We start from the raw sequence: 24,737 nt of genomic DNA, 5'->3' as shown, positions 1-24,737 counted from the left end.
GAAGTATGTATAGCTGCTTCCACATCTGAGCGAACCATCTAGTAGTCATTTCTAATGGCATTCCCAGCAAATGAAATGTTGCGCCTTGTGTATATCACACGTGGTCAGCTGAGTGTGTGTATAATAAACACTGTTTCATTTCTCTAGTACAGATATGGAAATTTGCTTTTGCACCCTTGAACATTCATAAACAGTTTAGTATTAAAGTTCCCAGTCTCCATCTGAATGCCAAACACCCCCTCCACCTACCACCCCCACCCATAAGGCAGAAAGGAAGGCCTGTTCCTGAGGAATCTGAGCTTCAGCATCCTTGTGGAAGTCTGTCTGCCTATCTTTCTCTCTGATAGTTGGGTAAAAAGGATGCCAGTGAGAAGCAAGCAGGAAGTGCTCGGTCTTGGGTTTTTTGTGTAGAGCGAAAGTGTTGGGCTGGTATTTTGGGGGAAAGACGTAATGCGGTAGAAGAAAGAGAGAGAAATAGACAGAGAGAGCAGTGTTGGACATTATGATTTACGTTATTAAGACAGTTCTTTCTAACTACCGATTCATTTGATTCATGAAATACGACACAGATTATCATATTTTATTATTTTACATTTATCTAGCTAAGAGTCTTTCATTTATGTGATTATCTATCATATATATATATATATATATATATATATATATATATATATATATATATATATATATATATACTGATCTTCATCAATGACATAAGCTGTAATAACCTAACTACACTTATTAGAAGGTGTTTATTACATTGTGGGCTGCCTGATAAATGAGTTTATTGGGTTTTAAATCAGATTCACCTCACATGTTTGTTTAAGATAATTGATAGCTAAAAATTTGTCTGTGAAAGAATTATACTTTGGAACATTTTTGGTGAGCTTTGAAATTATATAATAATTATTATGAAATAATAATTGTTTCATAGTGAAGCTCTAAAAATAGTGTCTTTTTGGCAGATAGAAATCATAGAAATAATTATTTGGTCATGAGTCTAGCTCAGTGGTCTTAGAACGCATATTATGATGTGCTTCCTGGCAGCCAATTTAATGCCACTGCAACCAAAGACAGCTGACGACAAAGTTCTGAAAGTGTCAGAAATTTTTAATTAAAATCTCTGAGTGTGACCGCTGCTATGATGCTCGTCTAAAAGCCAACAATAGGAGGATGACATAGGATGAAATGTTTGAGCAAGTGATCATTTAAAATACTGACTAGCTCACCTGATATTTGATGAATCTTAGGCACTTTGAATCTGAGATGTCATGAATTTCAGTATGAAAGGAAACAAATCTGTGGAATCATCTGTATATATTGTGATGAAGTTTGACTTAAGCTGCTCATGATGCAGGCAATGTACTACATATATATATATTTATATATATATAAAATTCATCTCAGTGTACCACCTTTCCTCATTATTACAATGTAATAATCTCTCTAAGAAAGAAAAACAGTTACGGGATACTATCTTTGTTTCCTTACGGTTTTTGTTATATATACAATAGGAATGTAACCAAATGTGAATACATTGTTCAGGTTGTCCAGATAATATGTCCTAAATTAATAAAAATATAGATATGAAGAGTAGGCGGACTGTTTTATTTTTATTTTATTTTATTTTTTTAGGAAAGCTTGCCAAAAAGCTTCAGACTGGGTGCACTGGGACTGGGATCCTGCAGCATGAAACAAAAAAGTCACAAAACACAAGGTTTTTATTTTCTTGTGGAAGCTTACCAGGTTTCAGCAAAGTCTGACCCTAACTACAGCTCAAAAGCTGTTCAAAAAGACTTTCAAACTAACCAGAATGATCAGGGTTTTTTGTCACTGGTTTGCTCCAGTAGCCTGACCTAAACACTGCCTTACCCGAGCTCCATATTTCTGTACAAACACAAAAAATAGGTGTAAAATAGGCGTATGTTTTCATTTATTGACCCATCACTCCATATAGCCAATGAAATACCACTAAAAGGACCCCATTTTGTCTCGCAGCAGCACTGCGTCCCAGGTTCATAAGTAGATTCTCATAGTGAGTCCAGCAAACTGGGATGTAATAAACCCAAAAACTGAAGTAAATCTGATCAAATATTATTAGATGGCTATTGTTGTCAACTGTAAATAACAGTTTTTTTGAGACTTTTATTTTTGAGAAAGACATCGTTGTTTTGAAATGTAGTTTCTCAAGCACATGATGATAGAAATCTTGCCCGAGAGTTCCACAGGGTGTCTGGTTCAGGAGTTGAGTAAAGTTATTTTCTTCAAATTGCTTTTCATTGTTAGAATTTGTGAGTGAAACATTACTTCTTCTTCCAGCAGCCTGTTTTTCAGTGTTTCTCAGTGTTTCTAGGGTTTAGTGAAAGGCTTCTCAGAAATGTAAAAGAAAAAATAAAGAAAGAAACAACCTTCTGGTATAGACCACACCCACTTTCGGTTTAAATCTGAATATGAAAAAAGCTACGAATATTTTGAGCACTGAACAAATACAGATACAGATGCATTGTCTTATATCCTTAATATACGAGGATGTGCAAAGAGACTTTTGAAAAAAGATTTTGTAATAAACTTTCCTCCACTTGTGTGTTTTTAAACAGTTCATTTAAAAGAAACTGTTTTTTTATATCTCACTATATATAAAACAGCACAGATTACGAAATAATAAACAGAAATACTTCCACTTTCCTCTGTTCCTGGTTGATTTATTGTAAATGAGCAAGAGTAAAGGGGAAATAACGGCCCACAGTGACTGTGATCAGTGATTTGAGAACTTTATTTAGCAAGGCAGTGACTGCAAAGGAGGTGACAATTCCCTCTTCCTGTGCTTGTTCCTCTCTTTTGTTTGGCCAGCTGTTTTTTTTTTTAAATGATTTTTGAATATATCACCTTTGTCTTTCATGTACTTTTGATTTTCTGCCTTTTCTCTTTAAAGGCACCTCTGTTTTCTCTACTTTCGGTCTGTTGTTTGTCTTCAGTCTTGGCATTAATGTCATTAATGGCAGCAATCACATACATACTGGAACTCTCATTTACATTATCAAATGTATAGCTGCTTCCACAGCAAAGTCGAGTTTGCAGAGTTTCTACAAAGTTCATTTTCAGCTTGTTTACAGATCGGCATGTTAAGTGATCACCTATTGGTTACCGGGGCTGAAAGTGGTCAGTAGAGAGAGAAAGAGAGGAAAGGGAACATACATACAAAGAGAGGTGGAGAGGAAGGCAGGAGAGAGAGAGGCAGACAGGGAGGGAGGGAGGGAGTCAGGGGAGTGGAAGAGAAAGGACACACACACATACACTCACTCACACGCTTGGCCACTCTCGGTTCAGTCCGGTGAGACTGACATAGTGCCTCCATCTCAGTGCGAATCTCTATTACCGTCTGTGTGTCTCTAATGCTGAGCTCAGCCTATTTACCATGATGCCTCAAAGAAAAAGGAGTTTTACTTTTGGAGCATATGGAGGGTAAGAAAAACTGGCATTTTTGTTTTCTAATTCATGTTTTCACTGTCTGCTCACACTTTGTGCATGCTATGGAGTATAATAATGGCTGTCTCCTGTCACTGTCCCGAGATTATTGGCTATGCTGAGGGAAATACCATTCCTGCTTAGCTTGATTTAACATAAGATTAAAGACACTTGTACCAGTCTTACTGGGTCATCAGTGGCAAACAAGCACCCTTCTAGCATGTGCTCTAACGCAGGCCGTGTTGATTGGCCATCATGTAAGGAAGAACCTCTTTAAAACCCATCACAGCAGTGGGTATAATTGAGTCTGGATTAAATTAGTCTACACAGCTGTTTGCAGCAGATACTGACATCCAGAAAGATCTGCTAACTGGTCAGGGAGCGTAACACAATCACGTGCTGTTTACCTTCTCAGCCAGCCCATCTGGTTTTGATTATGTCCCACTTGAGTTGCTTGTTAACTCACCAGAAGAAGGCATCGTAAAGTGGGATTTGAGATTGACACATGTACAGACACCAGGAGACATTGACACATTAGGAGAGCCTGAGCAAAATTCTTCTGTCTGCTCATCTGTGGAGGAATATCCCACTTGAGTCAACAGGTGCAAGGCTACCGATTCTGAATGCTGTCTCATCAAGGACAAGTGCTGTCTGTTCCTGTGCCTGTGGCTGTGGCTGGAATGCTGACGAGAGAACAGCCACTGTCCCAACCGACTGGCCCTGAAATACAGAAAACATTACTGCCTGTGAAAGGGCAACTCTTTGTTCTTTGGGGTTTTTGCTTCAGTTGCCAGACATTTTTTGGGCAGAAGATCACCATATTGATTCTCTCTCTTTCATTTTCAAAATTCTGTCTTTTGACCTTTAATTGGCACTTGTTATTTCCAGTCCCAGTGGGTGATAATGTCATCTTAGAAAATGTCATCTCAGAAAATTGCATGCCGTTATAATATATTTGGTGTCTAATATACGTGAAGTACAGTGTCTTGACTTAAAATTAGCTGCTTTCATCCACTTAGAAGCTGAAGTAAAACAGGGAAGACATTTTTGTATTAAGAAACTTCCAATGCAGAAGTGAACTCGCTTGCCAACTTTCATTAATTCTTAGTGTCTGGGTTCATTCATATATTTAAAGTACTTGCCATTTTCTGTTTATATGGCCTATGAACTCTTAATGGAGCTACATGAAATAAACAGTGTGCTTAGGATTTGTCCCAGACCCAGAAATGCTCAACCCCCACTTTCTCTCTCTCTCACTGTAGCATAGCACCTAGACCAGGGCCAGACAGTTTGGGCACTGGCCGACTGGTTGACTCACACCATGTCTTTGTCTGCTGTTACTGCCACAATGCCAATGGTAAAAAGCCCAGCTCTGTGTGGACCTTTTTCAGGAACAGCCTTGTGGAAAAGGACATTTGTTGTGTTGAATCTAGTGTAGCCAGACAATCATTCTAAGAATTCAGCTCATGTTTTATTTGCATATTTCAAATAATTTTATTCAGGCAATGAGAAATACAGAATATAGTTGTAAAGACCACAATCAGTTGTTACTGGCAGTTAAGTTACAGCTACGTACAGTATACTGTATGTGTTAGGCTTTAATCTAAAAGGTCCTCCTATGAGTTCTCCTATGAGTTGTTAGTTAAATACCTTCCATTTTTTGTTTATTTCTGAGTATATTATTTTAGCCAATTACTTATGGTCACCTAAAATGGTGCTATTTAGGTGTGAGAAATATAGCCAGCATTTTATATAAAATTAAGATGAAACATTTTTATGAAAACTCTGTTGGATTTTCACAGTTGTGGCCATTACTTTCCCAAAAGCAGTTTATGCACAAGTCTTACCCTTGCTTCAGTGGATACTCATGCTGGATACTATACACTTGTAACTGCTGCTGTAATCATAAAAATTATGACACTCATAATGAACATCCTTTCAACACACTTCATGTTGTTTAACTTTTATAAGAGTAATGATTGATAATCCCAATATCCACTGTCACCCAGAAGAGGATGGGTTCTTTCTGAGTCTGGTTCCTCTCCAAATGTCATAGTTTTTCCTCTCCACTCTCGCCTCTAACTTACTTATTAGGGATCTACATCTGGATTTATGCAAAGCTGCTTTTTGATAATGTCCAATGTCAAAAGTACTATACAAATAAACTTGCTTTGAACTTTTCATATTTATTTTAATTTCATAGATGTTAACCAATTCACAATTTATCAAGTCATTTGCGTTGGTCTGAGGGCATTATCTGAGAAATTAGACCGAGTTAGGCAAACATTATAATACTTAATTTATACACAAAGCAGAGTGGAACTTAATTAATATAGCCAGTAGGAAATGGCAGTATTTATTTGTTAAGATGCTGTGCTAGGATGCTAGATGCTTATTAGGTATTACAAAAAGTATCACAGAACAACTAGGCAAGCTCAGGAAAAAAATATTATATTGGCTGACTTCTTGTAACTAAGAATTAGTAACTAATCCTAGCAGTGGAGGTAGGATTTGTTTTGGGAAAAGTATTGGGTAGCTCCTTGCAGCTCTTCTTCTCATTAACTGATTGATTACTGGCCCATATGTCTTAGTCGTACATGCCACTTACTGTATTGATGACCCAAAGGAATCCTGTGCATGACTGTTTTAAAAGTGAGGTATCAGAAAGTCAGTTAGTTGGTCAGTAAGTGATAAGGCATTTTCTGTGTATAAGCTAGTAATCCAGAACCTGTCTCTTCAACCCATACCTCCCTCATCTTCCAACATTGCCTGTCAAGAAAAGTGGGTATTCTTGCTGTTTTTTTTCACCCAGATATTTAAATGCTTGGTAAAACTGCTAGCAGGTTAGTCAAGAAATTTCACTAGCTAATATTAAGGCTTTCATCACTAACACTCAGTATTGTCAGCTAGCTACTTAACTAGCTAGCTGCAACATAAAATACCTTCCATCGCACTTCTACCTCCTACGTTGAAACGGCTAGCTAGCTAGTCACATAATTTCACTAGCTAACATTAAGGCTTACATCAGTCACATTTAATATTGCCAGATAGCTAACTTACCTAGTTAGTTACAACATGAAATACTTTCCATCAAACTTCTAACTTCTTCATTTCTGGTATATAGCAACTGGCATATATTCTAACATCCAATAATTGGGAAATGCCAATATGATTTAGACACTCTGTACATACAAATAGTGAAAAAGCTTGTCTTTCTTATGCAGGATTGAGTTAGCTTGCGTTGTAGACGTGGCCTAATCATGGTAGATGTGTTATTTGTAAATGTGTACCAGCTGACAAATTTTTACTAGTGTTTCATTTTTACCAATATATCATCTACTGCTCATTTGAATTTAAAATGCGGTGATTTCTACAGGACTACGTTATTATAATAAATAACCTTGAATACAAGGTTGAAGTTCATTTCAGATCCAGCGTACAGGATTACAGAACCCAATAACTAATATTTCCAATTCACTTACTTATAGACTACTCCTCATATCTCAGTGTTAGTCCAGAGACATATTGTTTTGACTGTTGATTTTTGATAGATTACAGTCAAAGAACAACAGCTCATGGGATAAGGGATTCCTGAAAGCATAGCTACATTTCAGCTATTCTAAAAATGAAGTCAGGCTCATCACTCAGTGTTATCTGAGCAGCATAGGCACATGCACATAACATTCTTTTTGTGCTTTTGTGTGACAGGTGGCAATGAGTCTCAGGGACACTCGTCCTGTTGCGCAACATGGTGTTCTGTTGTGTTAAAAGTCAGTGTCGGGGTCAAACACCAATGCAGGCTGCAAGTCTAGTGTAACAGCATGAAATAAATACTGGTATGATGTTTAGCAGCATTTATTTATGTGGCTGTTATACTGTATTTATTCATCTGGCTGTGCTACTGTGGGGTCTAAGCTGCTACCGCTACATGTGAGTGTGTGTTATTTGTATTAGTAGTGCAGCATACTGTGTCCACTGTACTGAGGTATGAGTATGCACATTCATGTTTCTTCATACTCAGTGACTGCATTCAGCAGACGCTGACCGTCTGAGCCCTCAGGTCATGCTGCACATTATGGTCTAGTATTTGGAGTGAAAATACACTTAATCCTCGTGATATTACTTAGCTACTTAGTGATGCATGCACCATTGACTCAGGCCATGTCTTTTGATTTTTTTAAAGAATTTAAAAATAAAATATCCCATATATCTTATATGATTCATCTTAGTTTTTAGAATTGTTTATGGATGAAAGACAAGTCTGTACAGATGTGAGAGATGGAAGAAAAACCTGATTATAGTTAATATACACAAGACTTTTCATGGTATTTGTCATTTTTTTCACTTTTAGTAAGAATATAAATTTGATCATTCTGACCCAAACAATTTAACCTATCTTTAGTTATTATATTTATTTCCTAAAGATGAAATATTAACTTTTACTATGTATTAATTTTTATGTGAAATGTGCCTGCATGTAAAAATGACTTACGATAATCATATGATTTCAAAGGCACCATGGAAAAACTGTTAAGTTTCAGTATTCTTTGTTTGTCAGTTTGGACATCAAAATGATGTTAAGATGTCTTCTGGGTTTTTTCAAGTACACGATAGAGTAAACCTTTAAAGCAGTATGAATACATTTTCTGCTTTAATCATCAAATTTCTGCACACAGCCATTAACAGGTGTCTTGACTAGAAAGTGCTAAAAGAATTTCTCTGTTAAAAAAAAGTGTGAAACTGTATTACATAATTCCTACACTATATGGCCAAAAGTTTGTGGACAACTGACCGTCACACTTATACTTGCTTTTCGAACATCCCTGTCCAGATTTAGTCCTCCTTTGCTCTTCTGAGAAGACTTTCCATTAAATTTTGAAGTGTGGCTGTGGGGATTTTTGTTCAGTTCAGCCAAAAGAGCATGAGGCTGATGTCGGGCAAGGAGGCCTGGGGCGCAGATGGTTCATCCCAAAGGTGTTTAGTGAGGTTGAGGGTCAGGGCTCTGTGCAGGCCACTTGAGTTCTTCCACTCCAACCTTGCCACTCTATGTCTTCATGGACCTTGCTTTGTGCAGAGGGACATTGCTGGAAGAGGTCTGGGCCTCTTAGTTCAAGAGAAGGGACATTTTAATGCTACAGCATACAGTGACATCTTATACAATTGTGTGCTTTCAACCTTGTGGCAACAGTTTAGGGGAAGATCCATGTTTGCGTGTGATGGTCAGGTATCCAACATTTTGGCCATACAGTGTATTCTTATTACCATAATGCCATGCTGTGATTTACATTTCCGTCACATTATCCTACTAAGTTTAGCTCAGCTTGTTATTCACATAAAGCAGTGGTGAACCCACTGCTCATAAGGCATAAACGTTAACACACTAGCTGAATGATGTCAAAAGATTGTGGTATACAGATTGTGGTAATTCAGTACTGATTGAGAAAAGCTGTATGGTGCAGTAAGAGCCAAAAGTAGAGTCAATAAAATTATTGTGTTTAAGCAATGGAAAGCACTGAAACTAGCAAGGGGACCCAAAACACATGCTAATCTTGTGCATCTTTTGAACAGATGAGCCAAAGTAACTGAAGTTACTTTCTACTGAGTAACTGATTTTGTGTTAAAGGTTGTGTTTATCTTTGTGTTGTGAATGTAGCTTTATGTTGTACATGTTGCTAGTCAGCTAGTGTGTCTAGGTAAACTAAGTCTTAGCTAATGGCTACAGCTAACTTTAAGAAGTTTGTCATTATGCTATTGTGCTTTCCATAGATATCAGCAACACCCAAAGAATCTGTTATGGGTGCTAATGTTACAACCCACTGATATACTGCAGACTAGTTACACAGATAAATTTATCTCAAAATGGCTTGTAATTTGATTAAACTTCATAACATAGCTAGCTACCTTAAAGAGGTTGGTAACATACTAGTTGGGTCTGCTAATGCTATAGGCAGGTTATCTCTAATTGGTGCCATAAATAATGACAGAGGGTACCATATAGCTTAATAACAAACCCTTCATTGTTTTCACATGCCTCCTTTTTCCCCTTGCAAAGGTGCCAACATTGGTGATAAGAAAGTCCTAGCTAACAGCATAAATCATATTTAACTGCAAACTGCTGTTTGGATTTAAACAACCAGATAAGCTTACTCATACAATTGGTACAAAGTTCTTGCAAACACATGTTAGATATTTTTATATTTTGCACATAATAATAAATTATATACAGTAAGTATATAATTAATTAATTACTATATATAATAAATTATATACAGTAAGTATATTTATCTGCATAAGAAGTATGCAGACTCAACCCCCCAAAATCCCTTGTCTTTACACCGGATTATAATGGCACGTTATCCCCTCTGTTTTTATTATTGAGTGACCTGCTTATCGACATAGTACTGCTGGGTAATATGATGATGTAATATCGATATTGTGATAAATTATATCACAGTACACTTTTCTTAGATATCATGGATATCACAATATCTTTTTTTAACTACATTCTGTTGTTAAAATTTTGTATTTAGTCTTTAAAATTGTAGACAAAAAATATTATTAAACAACCTATTATTTTTAACTATAAAAATGTTAATTTTTAAATATAAAAAAATTAAAACAAAGTTATTATAAATTTGTTTGGCTGTGTTCAGCATTGAAATTATTTGTGATGTCACTCCACAGTAGTGTTTAATGGCTCATATGTAAGTAGACACTCGGAGCTTTAAGAATTTGCAGTGTTTCTTAAGTATTTCTTTTTTTACCTAGCCTACTAGGTTTAAATTTTATCATTTTATTGTGTCAGTTGTATAAAGTGTTTTACTATCAAAAAGCAGCTAAACACAGAGTCACGATACTCTACACACAGAAACCCAACAATGTTCTGAATAATCTTATAACAGACTTACAGTGATTAAATAATTCATTTGTTTATAATGATTCTCTGATAAGTCGATTTCCATTCCGCCAGCAGAATGGAACGCCAGTGTACTGCGAGAAAGAGTTAAATGAAAAACTACTGTATTTCTGGCAGTCTGTAAGCAAACCTATATATCATGTTACCCATTGTGTAGAGTAGAAATGCCTTCAAGAATCATGATATGATTTTGTTGTCATCTTTTTATTGTAATTTTCAGGTAGTTTTTGATGTGATCTTGGTTACGTCAGATATTGCTGAAACACAGCTTTCATTATTAACAGAACGGAACTTATCAAAGAGAAGCAAGATGTCTGAGTTCCTCTTTTCATTTACTCCTTTCATTTTTTAGGTTTCGTGTGAGTCTCACTTACAGTGTGTTTCTCTGGCTGAAAGAGTCTCTCCAGACAGGACCTGTATACCCTGAGTTGTGTAGCAATTATCTTGTTTTCTTACCCTAAGTCATACTTTGATCTTAAATGTATTTATCAGTATTTCTCAACAACTTTCTAGAGAACATAATTTGCATAGAATAGAAAAAGAAAGTGTAGAAGAAAATGTGAAAAATGTATCATATGTATTGCAGTAACTGATTCATTATCTTGTGTAAAGCACATGATATGTCTCTGACCTTCTCAGCTTGGTCTTGTTTATTTATGCTGTGTTCATGCGGATAAAGAGATAACATTACTAAAACTACCCACAGGCAAAAACTGAATAGTGTTCACCACGGGACGAAAGTTTTTTTTTTTTGTTTTTTTTTACCACTTAGGCCTGTAACAACTCTGACAAAGTTTAATAACTGTTATATTTTTTTATTTGTAATTTAGCTTTGGTCTGTGAACTTTCTTTTGTCAGGCAATACGGTAACATTTAATGGAGCTGTAACTTAGCTACTCTTGCTCTTACCTGTTAGTTTTGTGTTTTCCCAGACAGACTATGAAACCCCTTCGTATTTTCTACTACATCAATTTTGGAGAACTTCAGGTTTTTCTGAACTGAAATATGTTTCCCTTTTAAAGAGATCTCATTCACAAGTCAAGGCACAGCATTTTAAAGTCTTTCTACCTCCGAAAGTGAAAAGGAAGAGAATTACTTTCCTTACCTTACTTAAATTTTTTTCCTATTCCACTGAAGGACACAAACTCACGGATTATATAAAAGCAACTGCTATTAATTGAATTCAGGAACTTCATTTAATATGTAATACATAAAATATGAAAACAATAAATATGACCATGAAAACTATCTATGTCTATCTTTATACAAGCCTATATACAGAGCATACAGACCATTACTAAATACAGCAGTCATTCCATGTGTAATAATATCATTTATATCACAGCGCTGTTGAATTATTGAATCTGATCAGTCAGAGGCTGTTGATGAATTTTCTATAATAGCAGCCAGCTGAAATTCAAATCAGAGGTTTATATTGATGTGCTTGTTATTGTTTCTATAGTACCAACTCATTCATAGAGACTTGTATGGTAAACAAGCTACATAATCACATTTTAGTCATAATCTAAAACATAATCGAAGTCTAATAATAAATAGATTAAAAAACTTTCTTTAACACAGAAAATTGTATAATTGTTGACATGGTGGACATGTGATATGTTTATTTAAGATTTATAGAAGGAGTCTCCAGTGTCAGCACTAGATAGTCTTCAGAACAGAGGACTTTGTGTTTTCTGGTTTCTTTTTTTTTTTTTTTTTGTCTTTTTAACTTCAAGAGACAGAAAAAAGAGCACTTGGTGAGGGGATGACTGTTTATAGCTGCTACAATGTAATTGATAACAGAAACTCAAATCACTTCACTTCACAATACAGAATCATTTCTACTGTGTAAATTGAGTGTAAATTGAGTGAAAATACTTTGGAACTCTTCGTGTAATTAAAAAGAAGGCTATGTTTTATATCACATTAAATAATATCAAATTATTTATATTTTCCTGCAAACCTGAGTAGCATAGTAGTGCAGTGGGTAGTGTTGCTGCCCCAGCTCAGGTTACTGTCTGTGTGGAGTTTCTGTGCATGTTCTCCTCATGTCTGTGTGGCTTTCCTCTGGGTTCTCTGCTGGTAGGTGAATTAATTAAACCATACAAAATTAACCATAGGTGAGAATAAGTGTTTGTGTCTGTGTGTATGGGATGTGCTATGGACTGATATCTCATCCAGAGCGTATTCACTCCCTGAATACACACACTTTGTATCCACCACCCCCTGAACAGGATAAAGCACTTACTGAAGATGAATGAATAAATTAATGATATTTTCATCTAAATTCTCATGTAACGTGAATAAAACTACTTTTATACACATTTTTTGTATAGACTATGCTTGACAGCTGTAATCTCTTCATCCTCAGAACCCAAGCTGCTAAATCCTGATCCCTCTTTGTTTTATTCGCCTGTGTGGCAATGAAGCGCTATGCTTAATGTATTTAATTAATGTCAGTGCGGAAGCCAAGTAGGGCACTCCCTTCCTCGATGGCTTCATTATGTAGGCACAAAGCACTTGCTCCACTGGCCCAGATAAACCAGGTTAAGGGTTCTCTGAAGGCTATACATCACTGCTCATGCCATATGCCACTGCGCACTAATGTCCATTTAATCTGGAGTCTCTACTGATAGCAGAGATGTGGAGCATACAAGTAGTAGCTTATGCTAGGTTTTAATAAACACCTGGACAGGGGCAAAATTTAAAAAGCAACTTTTGGGAAAACATGGACTTGCAACACTGATTTGCAACACTATGATTTAGGGATGCATCAGTACTGATACTGCTATTGGGTGTTGGTCTGATACCATGCTCATTCACTCATACTAGTACTCAAAACATTGCTCCAGTACCAACATACGATAAGTAAGCCTACTGTACATTGTCACTCTAATGAAGAGATGACACAAAATGACAGCGAACTGAACGTATTTCCAATGAATGATAGGTCTGAAATCTGTGAAATATCAAGAGGAGGGACTACAGCATCTTCGTACAAGTAACCAGATAAAACATTTAGCATTAGAAGTTCACTGCTACCATACAGCAGAAACAAATCCTGCAGCAAACGCTTAGTGGCAAGAAGAAATGTCCTCAGACAAAGCTAGATGAGTAAAAATTACAGTGTTTACACAGTATATTTTTTGACAGTCGTGGACAATTCACCACCATGCCACCAGAGGCACCCGCCTGTGAATTCTGAACACCTCCTCATTGAGCATGCTCAATTCCTGCCATAAACATATATAAAGCAAATGGACACTCATGATAATTGCAGGGTCTTGTCGCTTGTTTATCACTCAAGTAAGTTCTGAGACGTTGTTTCTCTGATTGATCTCTGTGTTTGACACTGCCTCGCTTTTCTTGTTCAGGTTTCCTTCTGTGTACCCACTCTGGCCTGTGTTTGTAACCAGGATTTTGGCGTTGTCTTTTGGATTGTTTTTCATTGAGCCTCTATTGTGTATGACCTGGATCTGCCCCATTGTTTGTGATATTTGGATTTTGGACATTGTAATAAACCTCTCGCACATGGATCCTACCTATCATCCCGAGTCCCCTTTGTTACAAAAGGCTTTGCTGAGTAACATGGATCCAGCAGAGGTTTGTGATCTCTGTTCAACTCTCACATCCTAAGGTCAATTACTGGGTAATCACACACAACATTAGCAAATCTCCACCAGTATGGAGGAGTTCACCCAGGCCTGTACAGGGGAAAACTTGAACACCTCTGCCTCAACATTCCAATTCCAGCATGTGTAACTCAACTTCCTTCACTAACTCAGAAGTAGACTGCTTCTGCCATTGTCTTGTACAACCCTACAAATATGATGGATCTCCAGGCAAATGCAATGTGCTACTTTGTTTGCACCCTTTGCCTTTCCTGGGTCTATCCTGCTTTTCAGGATAGCACTCACCTGACCCACTGCTACTTTCAACCAAACGATGCTGAACCAAATATTTGCAGAGTTTGAAAGGAATTCTGAGAGGTTTTTCGATTGGCCAGTCTCAGGGCAGAGACTCCTTTCCCTCAAACAAGGTAAACAGCCAGCAACCAACTATGCACTAACCTTTTGTACTTTTGCAGTGGAGCGTGGATGGAACGAGCCATTGAGTCATACAATGCACCATTCCCCTTCAGGTGCACACAGGCACCTTACACATTAAAACCCTCACATTCTTGGTAACCAAATCACCTCACAACCCGGTTGTCTTAGGAAAGAATATGTCTGCCATGTACACCTAGTTCTCAAGAAGCTCTTTGAAAAGCATTTCTCAGTGACATTGGAAAATGTTTCACTGCCCCTCAGTTCAGTTCCTGGGTTACATAATAGATGAGTATTTAGTGGAGATGGAAAAGGTGAAAGTGGAAGCAGTCATCTCCTGGCCATAGCCCCGAACCAAAGATTCCTAGGATTTGCAAACTTCTACAGCTGATTCATCCAGGGATTCAGCACTGTAGCAGACCCTCTGACATCACATCTAAAGGGGAAACCTTTTCTAAGTGGTTAGAAAAGGCCACCCAAGTGTTCCAGAATCTGAAGAAATGCTTTACCAGTGCTCCCCTCTGGGGTCCAGACCCCTCACTCTCATTAATAGTAGAGGTTGACTCATCTAAAAATGGAGTGGGATCCATATTATCTGAACACCATGGTAAAATTGCCAACCTGCACCCCTGTGCTGCCTTCTCTTGGAAACTAACTCCAGCAGAACAAAGCTATGATGTGGGAAACTGGGAACTGCTCACATTTAAGGCTGCATAGGAAGAGTGTCAGCATTGGCTAGAAGGGCCAGAACAACCATTTCTCATCCTCACTGATCACCAGAACCTAGAGCATGTCAAGTCAGCAAAAAGGTAAAGTCCAAGCCAAGCCAAGTGGTCTCTGTTCTTTACATACTTTAACTTCAACATGCTATAGACCTGGATCCAAGAACTCAAAAGCAGATGCCTTTTCATGTATCTATTAGAACTCTGAAGTATTGAATTCCCCAGAAACCATCCTGCCCAGGTCATGCATTGCAGCTCCTGTCAACTGGGAAATCATGGATTATTTTCATAGAGCACCACAAGATCACCACATCTCACCTAGGTCCATACATCCCCACATTCAACAACCATAAAGGTTAGTCGAAAAAAAATTCTGGTTTCAGTCTTTGGCCCCCAGTTTGAGCAGTTTCTCAATGCAAATGTTTGTGCTTAGTCTTGCACCTCACATCAGTTACCAGCAGGTCTTCTTGAACCTCTACCCATCTCAAGACAACCATTGTCACACATCGCTATCTATTCTATCACAGATCTCCCAGTTTCCCAAGGTAATACTACAATTTTGACCATAATTGACCATTCACCACCACACCACCAGAGGATACCCTCCCATAAATTGTAACTTCTTCTTTGTTGGTCAGGCTTATTCCTTGACATAACTGTATATAAAGCACACAGACACTCATGATAATTGTGAAGTCTTTTTGTTTACCATTCAAGTAAGGTTGAAACTGATGTTTCTCTGATTGAGCTCTGTGTATGACCCTGCCTTGCTTTTCTGGTTTTTCACATCTTGGATATCCCCTTGTTCTGATTTATTTTTGATCTTTTGTGCATCTACTCTTGCCTGTCTTTGTTATCATGATTTTGGATCTGCCTTTTGGATTGTGATTCTTCGAGCCTCTATTGTATATGACCTAGATCTGCCCATTGTTTGTGGTATTTGGATTTTGGACATTGTTTGTATTAAACTTCATGCACATTGATCCTAACTATACTCTTGAGTCTCATTTGTTACACAGTATTTATATTGAGGAGTATCAAAAAAGTCTCAGTGTGAAAAATATTTGTATTGATGCATCCCTACTCTAATGTCTAATTATATTTGAAGCTGTAGAACCAATATTTCATACCAATTTAAACTATCTTCAAAATTGTATCTTCAGTACACTTTCAAAAAAGCCTGTTGCCATTTAAAATCATTCAAATGTCACATCAAACATCAAATATTGACACATCTGGTACACTGACAGATAATGTATCTCAGTCAGACAGAGAGAGACACTGAACCAGCAGGATAAAGTGTGAATTGTCACTGTGATGACTAAACACACTGCATATATTCAGAGATGTGGGAGTGCAGCTTTAAAGTAATAAACCAAGTTGTTTTTATATAGGTGTACAAGAGAAGGTCAATAACTCTCTCAAGGGAACTAATGAGCACTACAGCCTTTGTTAGATTCCCCCCCAGACACACACACACACACACGCACACACACATACACATAGACACAAAAACACAAATGATGCTGTGGATCCAGAGCCTGGGAACAGTGGCCGTGAGGAGGGAATAGAAGGCACCATCACAGAGAACCATACACACACCTTGACACACTCATTCACACCTAGGGGCAATTTGTGACAAATTAGGAGGTAGGAGGAAACCAGAGAACCCACATAGACATGGGAAAAACATGTGAAACACCACAAAGACAGTAACCCAAGCTCGAACCAGGGACCCTGGAGCTGTGAGGTGGTATATCGCTATCCAAAAATTAGTATGTAAGGCAGTGAATGGCATGTTAAATGAATTTCTAATGTATCTTTTATTTTTAGTCATATTTTCTTTTCCCATTTTCAATATGATACCTATGTCAAAGGCTCAAGGTTTAATACTGGTCTATATTATAATGATGTACGAATCCCATTTTGTATTTTCAATACAGTAATATCAGTGTAGTGTCTAATTTTGACATCCTCACAGTAATTGACTCTCTGCAAGCTTCTGGTGCTGACTAATGTCCGTGCCACACTAGAGGATAATTAGACTGATTTTTAGACTGAGATGTCTCTCCTGATGATCACACAAGGTGTCCTCATTTTAGACTGGTTTTAAACAATTAATTATCCAGATTATCCTGTGAAATGGGGCATGTATAATCTTCTAATGTCTTGTAGTATGGGGAGAATGCTGAGTGTCTTGTGTGAAAGACTACTAACCAATCATATAGCCGAGCCGAATAATCTATGTTTGTCTTGATCTAAAATCACATTTGTTTGCAACAAATTTTGCGAGATCCCAGGCTCCTGGAGCTCTGATCATGAGCATATTCATAAGCATAGTTCACAACTATGTTGTGTTGTGAGGCTCATTCTGCAGTCATTATGCAAAATAGCATAGGTGTGATGGCAAGTTATGTCCTGTGCTCATGTGCATGAACTTTGTGGTGACTGTAGATTGAATAGGAAAATATGTAAAATTGTAGATCCAGTGTTTCCAGCAAGTGTTGGTTGGACTACTGGGTTTGTTTTACTGTCTTACGACACCCAGGCTGTATGACAATCATGTGCCTCCACCTTTGTGGCAAAAGCTTGGGGAAGGCCCACATATAGGGGTCATGGTCAGGCATCCATATACTATTGGCCATATAGTGTACTACCCAGACATTTTTGAAGCTTTGAGATATGCCTTTAGTTTCTGTGTGTGATATCTAAAACACACTTACAGCTTCAATGTGTTCATATATTGTGATCTGAAGTATGCTTGTGCATTTTAAACAGCTGTTGTCTTTCTGTGCTCTTGAGCCGTGCACATGTTATTGATATACTTTTGCACATCCAATATAAGACCTATCAAACATGATAGGATAGAATGGCAATATTTCTCTGTAAGCTATACAAAGGAAGGCAATATCCTCTTACCAAATCATTCTGAATGCATATTTCACTCAAAGAGCACCCAGTGAATGGCAAATAAAACACACCGCAACAGCTGTAGGTTTTTTATTCCCTGGTTGTGCAGTAATTGACAGTGAACAGATATTACATATACCATTGTAGTTTCTGGGATCCAGTATCTTCCAGTGTAAGCTAACATATGAGGTCATGCATGAAGTTGCTTTAAACCAGCATTTTAATAGGGCTGCAGAGTATATTGTTCTGTAATCATCGCTGCACTATTGGCTTGGGGAGTACCGAAATCTGAAATTTGCAAATGAATCTACAAATAACATATTTGGTTTGAGTATCCTGACCCAACCTGATGGATACTAACACATTTGTTGGTATAATTCAGGGTATGTATTTTTAATATACTGTGATGCACAATGCAATCACAATATATAACAGTATAATTGTAGTGTAGTACTTCGTCTTTCCCAAGCACTCTTTATTTACAACGATGGGACAGACTGCATTCTTCATTCCCTAACAAAATGTTACTCCATCTGGTGTTTTTGTTATAGAGACAAGTGAATTTAATTACAGTTGCTGCATTCTGTAATGTTCCTGTTTTCTTTAAAAGCCATCAGGGACCTGCTTCTTCAGTACATAAATGGATTAAACACACAGTCATATTTTCATAGCTGAGCTATCAGGCTCTTAGATGACTTTAACTGTTGACCTTAACTGCCTCTGCAAAGAATCGATAAGACAAAAGCAAACATTACATGGAACGTGTTTTTTAAAATCCATACTAAAGACATGGGTTGCCGAGAACCTCTCTGTCTCTGGAGCATTACAGCTTGTAACAGGTTGTACTGTTTGTCAGAAATAATAAGGTCTAAAGGTTAACCTATACCAAAGGATGCCACATTATCAGCTGTTTATGCTTTCTTCAAGTTCCTCTGTGTTTTCTGTCTGTATTCACAAAATGCATTTGTCCCCTGAAGGACATTCACTATTTCTGTAGCAAATGACATGATCAGACTTGAACAGAGAACGCATTATAAATACAAAGTAAAATAAATGCAAAGCAGGATATTCTTAGAGTTGTATTCTTGAACTCTGTGAAACATTGCACTGTCAGAGGAGAATCAACGCTTGTCATATATCATTATGTACTGCTGACAGAGCTTAATAAAATTTTCACTAAATGATACCGGACATAGAAGAGCAATAAATATGGTGACCTGTAATTGCAAAAAACCTTACACATAAACGTAACAGCAAACCCAAAAACAAAAATGCAGAACTAAAAACACACCGGCAAATCCAAAAACACGTCCGCGAAACAAAAAACACAACAGCAGATTTGTAACTTACTACAGTAGCAACTTCTATAAGACTATAATAAAGTAACTTTGCATTAAATTGTTTTTGTTAGGCTAACTAGATATTGGACTGAAATGTGATTTTTTTTTTTTACTCCTTGTGATAGTCATATGCAATCAGGAACGAGCATGTGATGTTCAGTAAGGACGTGCTCTGCCTGGTTTTCAGTTAATGTTGATGTGTTTTTGGTTTTGCTGTTGTGTTTCTGAATTTGCAGTTGCATTTTTGGTTTGCAATGTGTTATGCAGTTACAGGCCACAGTAAATAAAACATTACTAGGAACGAAACATAACACTCAACTATGATGAGCCTGTATGTAGACAAAAGGAAGTTAGATAATATGCAAAACCTGTAAATGCAATCTACGATTTAGTTCTTCCATATAAATCCCACCTCTAGTTCTAACATGGGAACAGGAATACTAGAGCTGTTGTCAGATGGTGGTTAAATAATATGCAAAACCCATAATTGCAATCTACGATTTAGTTCTTCCATATAAATCCCACCTCTAAGTCTAACATGGGAACAGGAATACCAGAGCTGTTTTCAGATGGTGGTGGATGAATCCGGTGAATATGCAGCCTAATCCAGGACAGAAACATGAGGAAAAGGACTGGATTCCCAGAGCAGCCCACTCTCCAGTCTGCCTAGGGACAGGGGGCTGCCTGTTCAAAGCAAAATGCTATTAAAAAAAAAAAAAAGCGCAGATATGAAGAGAGACCACTTAGCAGCAGGAGTGCTGAAATATTGAGCAGCTGGGTAAGTTTTGTTGACATGACAGACAAGTGCGCTTGTATCTCTATACAGAAGCCTTATTGGGCTTTGCAGAGGATTGTTCCAGAATACAAAAATGGATTTCCAGCAGAGTTCAATCCAAGGTCTTGCTCTGTGTCCAGTGTTCTTCCACTGCAACCCTGACCAGGATAAAGCGGATAAAGCGGTTACTAAAGAGGAATAAATGAATGAAATTTCATTTAAGCCCGCACTACTTCTCAAAATTACTGAATTATTTCAAGCTTGTGTGTGGACCATCATTTTATGTTGTATGATAATCCTGAAAGGGTAATTCAATTTTCACATCAGATTTGAGAAAATTATATGGCTTAAAGCACACCTTCAGGTATCTTTAAATCTCTGATAACCATTTCTTACCATGCAACTAATCAAATGTCTTCATATCTCTGAATGCTTAACCAATTTTAAACAGCAAATGTTCCATTGTGATTTGACCAACAATAACATGCAATCTAAAATGAAAACCATTCTTTTAATTCACGACCATCCTTCTGTCTTTGGCGTGCTATGATGTCTGTAGTGAAATTTTTTCAGCAGCGCTTGTATATGAGTGCTGCACCACGGCTCCATCTACTGGCTTCAAAAGCAACTTCTCTTATAAGAGAGAGATGAGCGTTAACAGAATATGATTTATTCACAATAGCAGCAGCTGTTTGGGCTGTACATGCTCTGGTTTTTGTGTTTATGCTGCTGAAATGTTTATGTAACACATGGATTCAGGTTGCATTTGTAATCATATAACGCTGCGACAAGATTAAAGTGGAAAATGAAAAAAAAAAAATCTATTAAGGTGGACAGCATGGAAGAGCAGTTACACACATCAGTGATCCATGACTATGCACAGCCCATTAGCAATTATATTAAAACTTTAAATTCTTCAAAAATTGAGCCAGAAGTTTGCATGAGGACATGTCTATCAGACAGGAGAGGCTATTGGGAATCCTGTTCCCTATCGGGATTACTCTTTTGGCACTCTAATTGGGAAGCTGTCCCTGTGCTCAGGGGCTGAGGGAGTGGGTGGGTACTGAGTCATGCATTAGCAAGCTGAACCCCACTGTGTGTACAGTCAAATGACTTATCCCCAATAATTACTCCATATGCTTTACAGACAGCAACACACTGAGAGATCGGGAGTGCGTCTGTCCCAGTTCTGACACATGCACTCCTGATGTCAGACTAGCAGTTCAGTTTGTCGATATCATTGTGACTGTAGCTATAGTATTAAGTAGAGTAGGATTGAAAAGTTTTCAGAGATGTACCAGCCAAAAATAGCATCAGATTGGACATGACATATTTTCCGATCCAGTGAAAGGTATGCTCCAATCTGAGCATAGGCAACATTTTTACTAAAAAGTAATTGTTTCATATATATATATATATATATATATATATATATATATATATATATATATATATAGATATAGATATATAATAAGTTATCTAGAAAACCAGGCGTTCACTTACATTTGTGAGTGTATTCACTGTGGTCCGCCATGTTTCACACAGATTTGTGGGACTGCATACATTCAGAAGGACACATGATCAAAATAAGCACCTCACTGGTTAGCAGTTTTATGATGGGGAAAGTTCTTATTTCTGCTCAAAAATGCTGCCTGTTTAGGGATTTGCATTCTACATATACAGATTTTGCACATGAACAACTGGCTCTTTTTCCATTATCATGGTGTACAGGAAAAAAATCAAGGCATAAGACAGGCATAAAACAAGGCATTGTATATTTTTAGTATTATTGCATGTGGTGCAAAGTGGCACAGTTTTTTTTTTAAAAAAAAAAGGTTTGAGTAAATGCATTATCAGGAGGTGTTATTAAGCATGTTGCTGTGATATCTAATCAGATCGGCTCCTCTCATTCTTTATAAGAACCGATATCACAGATTCCCCCTTCGTGTTGTGGTTCCCATGGCAAAAAAGCACCATGTGCTTATGTTTTGGTTTCTGTTTTGGTCCTGTCTCACCCTCGAATTCAGTGTTATTAAGCCTGTCTATTAAGCCTTTGTTTTGAAGAAGTTGAATATACAGATATCAGGATAATTGAAAGGTATTACATTCATATTAACACCATAAAATATACAGAAACTTTCACATGCATCAGAATATTAAAAAAAAAATCCCACTACATGTGCAAATTTGAATCTAACAACCCTTTTGCACCACCCCAACCTGTCAGAGCAGCACATTAATTTGTGACCACAAACAACAACAACAACAGCGCAAATGAAAATAAGGGATTTTACTTGCGTCAGCATGAAAATAGATCTCAATTTGTCTTAAAGAACACAGTTTGCACTGGCTTAGTTACTGTGAGGATGTGAGTGGGAATGATACTTCACTAGAACTCGTGCAGTTTGAGCTTTCTTTAAAAAAAAAAAACTGTAAAAGTGAAAGGTGCTCTCTACAACTGAAACTTTTTATGTCCTTTCAGAGTTGACAAGACATTCTCCAGAACTCGAAGCTTATGGTGAGTATTTAACTCCTCAACCATTTTATTTGCAGTAGCTTTGTTTGCACTTATTGGGATTGAATAATGCTGTGAATCTGTCTGTGGATTAGTCTGAGTTCAGTGGCAAAGCTTGCATTTGAACAAACCCGTCTGATCCATACCTGGATACTCTTTTGGCATCTTGTGATGCATAATATAATCCATTTACAAAGGAATAAAGTGATTAAAATATGAGTTCTAGATTAAATCTTAGGTTTTATACATTTTTTTGCCTCATTTGCATGACAAGGGTAAGCTTGCTTTTACCAACCTTTTCACTGCTGTCCATCTCTAGATCTGTCCGAATGAATTTCACTCTCTGAATGCTATTTTTTATTAAATTTATGTACTGAAAGCAATGAATATCTTGAATGTTTCAAATTTTTAAAAAAAATTTATTATTTTTTTTTAATTATCCCTATGAAATTATCCTTAGCATTATTTTCACTTCTTAAAAAGTATGTATCAATTTTCTAGTTTCTAAAATAAAAAGTGAACAAATTATATGGTGGAGTACCTGTAAATTATACCTGAGCATTTCCAACCAGAGAAAGTCTTCTTCAATGGCTGAACTTTGCCATGTAGTGAGTACATAAGGGTCTATTTATGGGAATAGTCATCCATATCCTCATGTCATATACAGGTTACATGGGAATTTCTGGATGGTCTTTTATTAAAATGTGTAGAATTTGTGTAATGTGTAGAATTTGCACCAGTACGACTGTCAGGATTTTCTTCTGTAGAGCAGTTTATTTGTGCTCATTTATAAAGAAAATATGCCCAAGTTTTAATTGCTAAGCTGACCAAGCATTCGTTTGAAATGGTTAGCGCTCGCTTTAAAAAGGTATAGATCCTAATTTTATTATAATAATTAATGTAGTTAGAAAAAAAAAAAAAAGAAGTATTGCATCCAATACTAGGTCTCCATCATGCAACATTGCATAGGGGTTTGGTTTGTATTCCACAGTTGTTTGGTTTGAATACAGTGTATTCGCATTGTCCAAAACATGAATGTCAAGTTTAAAATATTGTGATTACAAACAGTCCGGTAAATCAATATCACGCAAGAAAACCAGACTTACATTCAAGGTAAAAAAAATGTATGACTCTGAGACACGCCTCTGATTTGGGCAAACTCTGCCCCAAATTTGTATCATGCATGCAACTGTCAGAGCATCACTTAAGCCTGTAGTTAATTCTGAGGTCTGAATAGTGATGTATGCAGTTTTGTTTTTACACTGCAGTACTGTTGATTTCTCGAATCTGATTGGTCAGAACAGTAGTACTCACAGTATTGCCATCTGCAGTTCAAACGATGGGTTTATATTAATGCGCTGGTTCTAATGCGTTATCGTTTAGATAGTAACAACTCATTCACAGGGACTTGTATGCCGGACAGTCTACATAATCTAAGGATCATAATAAATGAATTTTTTTTAAAAATGTGTTGTTAATTAAAAAACATATTTAACATTTAAATTTATGGAAGGAGTCTCCAGTGTCAGTACTGTGTAACAGTTTTCTGCTACAGGAAAGTCTTCAGGACAGAAGACTGTTATCGTTTTCTCTATAAACACGAGAAGGTTTTTTATCTATTAATTTTAAGAGAGATTAAAAGTCAGAGGCTGGTGAGGGAATTACTGTTTATAGCTGTTGTAACATAAGTGATAACACTAACTTATCTCTGTCAGGTACAGGGAGTAGAGACAGACGCAGGTGCAGTAAAAGGCAGGCAGACGAATCAAAAACTTGAATCAAGATCAAAAACCATACATGGGCAGAGGTCGGGCGATGAGCAAACAATGATACGAGGGATGATCCAAAGAGCACTAGTGAGGAAACAGAACAATATCAAGAACCGGAAAATCAGGGCACAAAACAAAGGTTCGGTAAAGACAGGTAAACTCTGAACAATACTTTGCACAAGACAAAGACACATTAAAATGTTAAAATATACAAACTAATCAAGGGAAAACTCAAAACGGGTGCAGGCAATAAGGACACGTGAGGGAAACAACCAGTGA

At 37.1% G+C, this 24,737-nt stretch overlaps 1 protein-coding gene across 15 annotated transcripts in view; it reads left to right on the top strand.

The window, feature by feature from the left end:
• rap1gapa (RAP1 GTPase activating protein a) overlaps positions 1–24,737 on the top strand; it is a 123,413-nt gene that overhangs the window by 33,610 nt on the left and 65,066 nt on the right. For 7 of the 15 annotated variants that reach the window (XM_053240599.1, XM_053240595.1, XM_053240593.1 and 4 more), the window contains exons 1-2: positions 3,295–3,462; positions 22,657–22,692. In XM_053240599.1, the coding sequence (XP_053096574.1) occupies positions 3,416–3,462; positions 22,657–22,692 (83 nt within the window). In that variant the 5' untranslated portion in view covers positions 3,295–3,415. Of the gene's footprint in view, positions 1–3,293; positions 3,463–22,656; positions 22,693–24,737 lie in introns of those variants that run through there. The other 8 variants (XM_053240606.1, XM_053240602.1, XM_053240603.1 and 5 more) reach the window with 4 other exon arrangements.

This window comes from Pangasianodon hypophthalmus, chromosome 16 (genome assembly GCF_027358585.1).
Source record: "Pangasianodon hypophthalmus isolate fPanHyp1 chromosome 16, fPanHyp1.pri, whole genome shotgun sequence".
Lineage (NCBI taxonomy): Eukaryota > Metazoa > Chordata > Actinopteri > Siluriformes > Pangasiidae > Pangasianodon > Pangasianodon hypophthalmus.
This window is presented reverse-complemented; position numbering and strand designations above follow the sequence as displayed.